The 2,684-nt window shown below is 58.8% G+C and overlaps 1 protein-coding gene across 1 annotated transcript; it reads right to left on the reverse strand.

Moving 5' to 3' along the window:
- Positions 1-540: 540 nt before the first annotated feature.
- Positions 541-2,299, reverse strand: LOC120672313 (transcription factor MYB44-like). The gene has a single exon (XM_039952646.1). It carries the CDS (start codon positions 2,098-2,100, stop codon positions 1,066-1,068), a length of 1,035 nt encoding a protein of 344 aa, XP_039808580.1. The 5' UTR covers positions 2,101-2,299; the 3' UTR covers positions 541-1,065.
- Positions 2,300-2,684: the final 385 nt, after the last annotated feature.

Below are 2,684 nucleotides of genomic sequence, written 5' to 3' on the forward strand. Positions count from 1 at the left end.
GTTTGCAAGCAAGCAAGAGACTAGCGCCGTGTTTAGTTCCAAAAATCAAAATTTCATTTTTTTTCCGGCACCTGTATGGAGACTTAAATCTAGACGAAATAAAAAACGCATTGCGACTGCTACCTATAAATCACGAGACGAATCTAATGAACCTAATTAGGGCATAATCAGACGCTAAATCACTTACAGTAATGCTACAGTAAACAACCTCTAATGACGGATTAATTAGGCTCATTACATTCGTCTCGCGATTTACAAACGAGTTCTGTAATTTATTTTGTGATTAATCTATGTTTAGTACTTCAAACATAGAAAGATGTCTTTTAAAAAATTTTACAAAGCGCAACTAAACACGGCAGAGAGAGAGAGAGCAGAAACGTGCGATCCATGGAACTCGAGGCCTCTTCTAATCCACCATGTTCGCTGTGCTGGTGCTAGAGGTTGCTGTTGGAGTGGTGTGAGAGAAAAACACTGCTGGCTGGCTTGTGGCCGGAAATTGTTGCTGGAATAGTGTGAGAAAAAAATACTGTTGGCTAATCCTGGAGTGGTCAATTCATCTTCATTTCTTCTCTCTGTTTTTCCGGTCTGTACAAAAAGAACATGGATGCATGCAATGGCTACTACTCCGGCTGGTTACCCACCAGCAGGCAGCAAGCAGCTAGGAAGGAGGCATCCTTCGTGCTCTGCACCTTATTTCAGGGTGGTCTCCAAGCTGACAAGCAAACGAGAAGACCAAGTTTTCTTCGTCTCCGCGCCCTGCTCTGCTCGCTTCGAGACTTCCATTAGAGCTACTACAAGACTGGATGATGGAACTGGACAAAAGGGGGTAAAAAAATTGAAGAAAAGAAATGGCTAGATTTAGGGAACTCTAGACAAGGGGGAAGGATCTTTCGTTTAAACGACGACAGCTTTGGAACGAAGCCGGTGGAGCTCGACTCCACTTCTCTTCACTTGTCGCCGCCGCACGGCCTCTGTTTCGGCCTGCCTGGCGACGCCGTTCCTTCTTGCACGCGCGCCGCCGCCGCCGCGGATCGATTCGCCACTCATCAGTTACTTCGATTGCCGCTACTCGATCTTGGCCATGCCCATCAAGCGCTTGCTGACGGCGTGCACGGCGCCGGCGTCGGCGCGCGGGTCCAGGCCGGACCCGGACATGTAGTTGCGGACCTCGATCCGGATCATCTCCTGCATCATCGACAGGAACTCCGCGCTGAACGGCACCGGGGACGGCGGCCGCGGCGACGCGAGGTTCATCGCCGGCGGCGGCTGCAGCTGGAACGGCAGGCTCGGTTGGGCTGGCGGCGGCATCTGAGAAGGAGCCGGCTGCTGCTGCATCTGTACAGGAGCTGCTGGGGAGGGGGACGGATCGGGCTGCTGGTCCAGCCCGGGCAGGGACAGGGACAGCGACAGGGAGGTCGCCGGGGGAGGAGGAGGAGGAGCCTGCTGCGGCGGCGGAGACGGCGGCCGCGGCGCCAGCGGTGGCGGGAGCACGAGCACGCCGCCCGCGCGCGGCACCGGCCTGTACACGTGCTGCTGTTGCTGCGGCGATGTCACGGCGGCAGGAGCAGCCGACGGCATGACGGAGGGCAGGCTGTGGTGGCTGGAGTCGCTGAGGTCGGACCCCGACGGGCTGCCGGGGCTGAAGCAGAGCCCCGGGTGGCCGTCGCTGCTGGTCCGCTTGAGCGGCCGCTCGTCGTCCGCGTCGGCATGCCCCCCGGCGGCGGCGGCGGCGGCGTAGTACTTGCGCTTGAGCGTGGAGTTCCAGTGGTTCTTGATGGCGTTGTCGGTGCGGCCGGAGAGCAGGCGCGCGATGGTGGCCCACTTGTTGCCGAAGCGCGCGTGCGCGCGGAGGATGGTGTCGTCCTCCTCGGGCGTGAAGGGGCGGTGCTCCACCTGCGGCGAGAGCTGGTTGCACCAGCGGAGGCGGCAGGACTTGCCGGAGCGGCCCGGGATGGAGCGGCTGATGAGGGACCAGTTGCGTGCGCCGTGGCGCGCCACCAGCCGCTGCAGCGCCTCGTCCTCCTCGGGGCTCCAGGGGCCCTTGATCCGGTCCACGTCCGGCTTGCCGCCGGCGCGGCATGACGGGGAGGAGGACGCCATGGGTAGAAGACGAGACCCGCGGACTGCTGGTCGCTTCGGACTGACCGATCTGCGATGATTGGTGAGCCGGAGTGGCGAGTTCTTTCTTGGATGCTGGGCGAGGGCGAGGAGGAAGGGGAAGGGGGAAGAAAGGAAGGAGAAGGGGTATGGGAGCAGAGGTGGAGTGGGAAGGAAGTGAAGGCTGGAGAGAGGGAGGGGAGGGGGATATATAAGCGGCGGGGCGGCAGGGAGGGAGGGGAGAAGCCGGTGGGAGGGGAGGTCACCGGAGCGGGGGGTTTTTACAATTTTACCATTATAACGAATGTCACTCATCAGATTATCACTTTTAGAATGACACCTACAACTATACCAACGGAGAGAAGTTTGAGTTTCATTTTTACCACATTTGCTCACGTGGCACGCCACGCCAGCCGCACGCGCTGGCACCCAGTCAGCAAGCTCAAGTGCAATGTCCTTCCTGCCCCTATCTGCTCCTCTCTCCCCTCTCTCCAATAGCTGGGTCCTGCAGCTCATCTCACTTCCATGTGGGGCCCGCACGACAGCTCTGTCCCCTACCTCCAGCAGCGCCTGTGGGGAGACAGAGA

Source organism: Panicum virgatum, chromosome 2K (assembly GCF_016808335.1).
Source record: "Panicum virgatum strain AP13 chromosome 2K, P.virgatum_v5, whole genome shotgun sequence".
NCBI lineage: Eukaryota > Viridiplantae > Streptophyta > Magnoliopsida > Poales > Poaceae > Panicum > Panicum virgatum.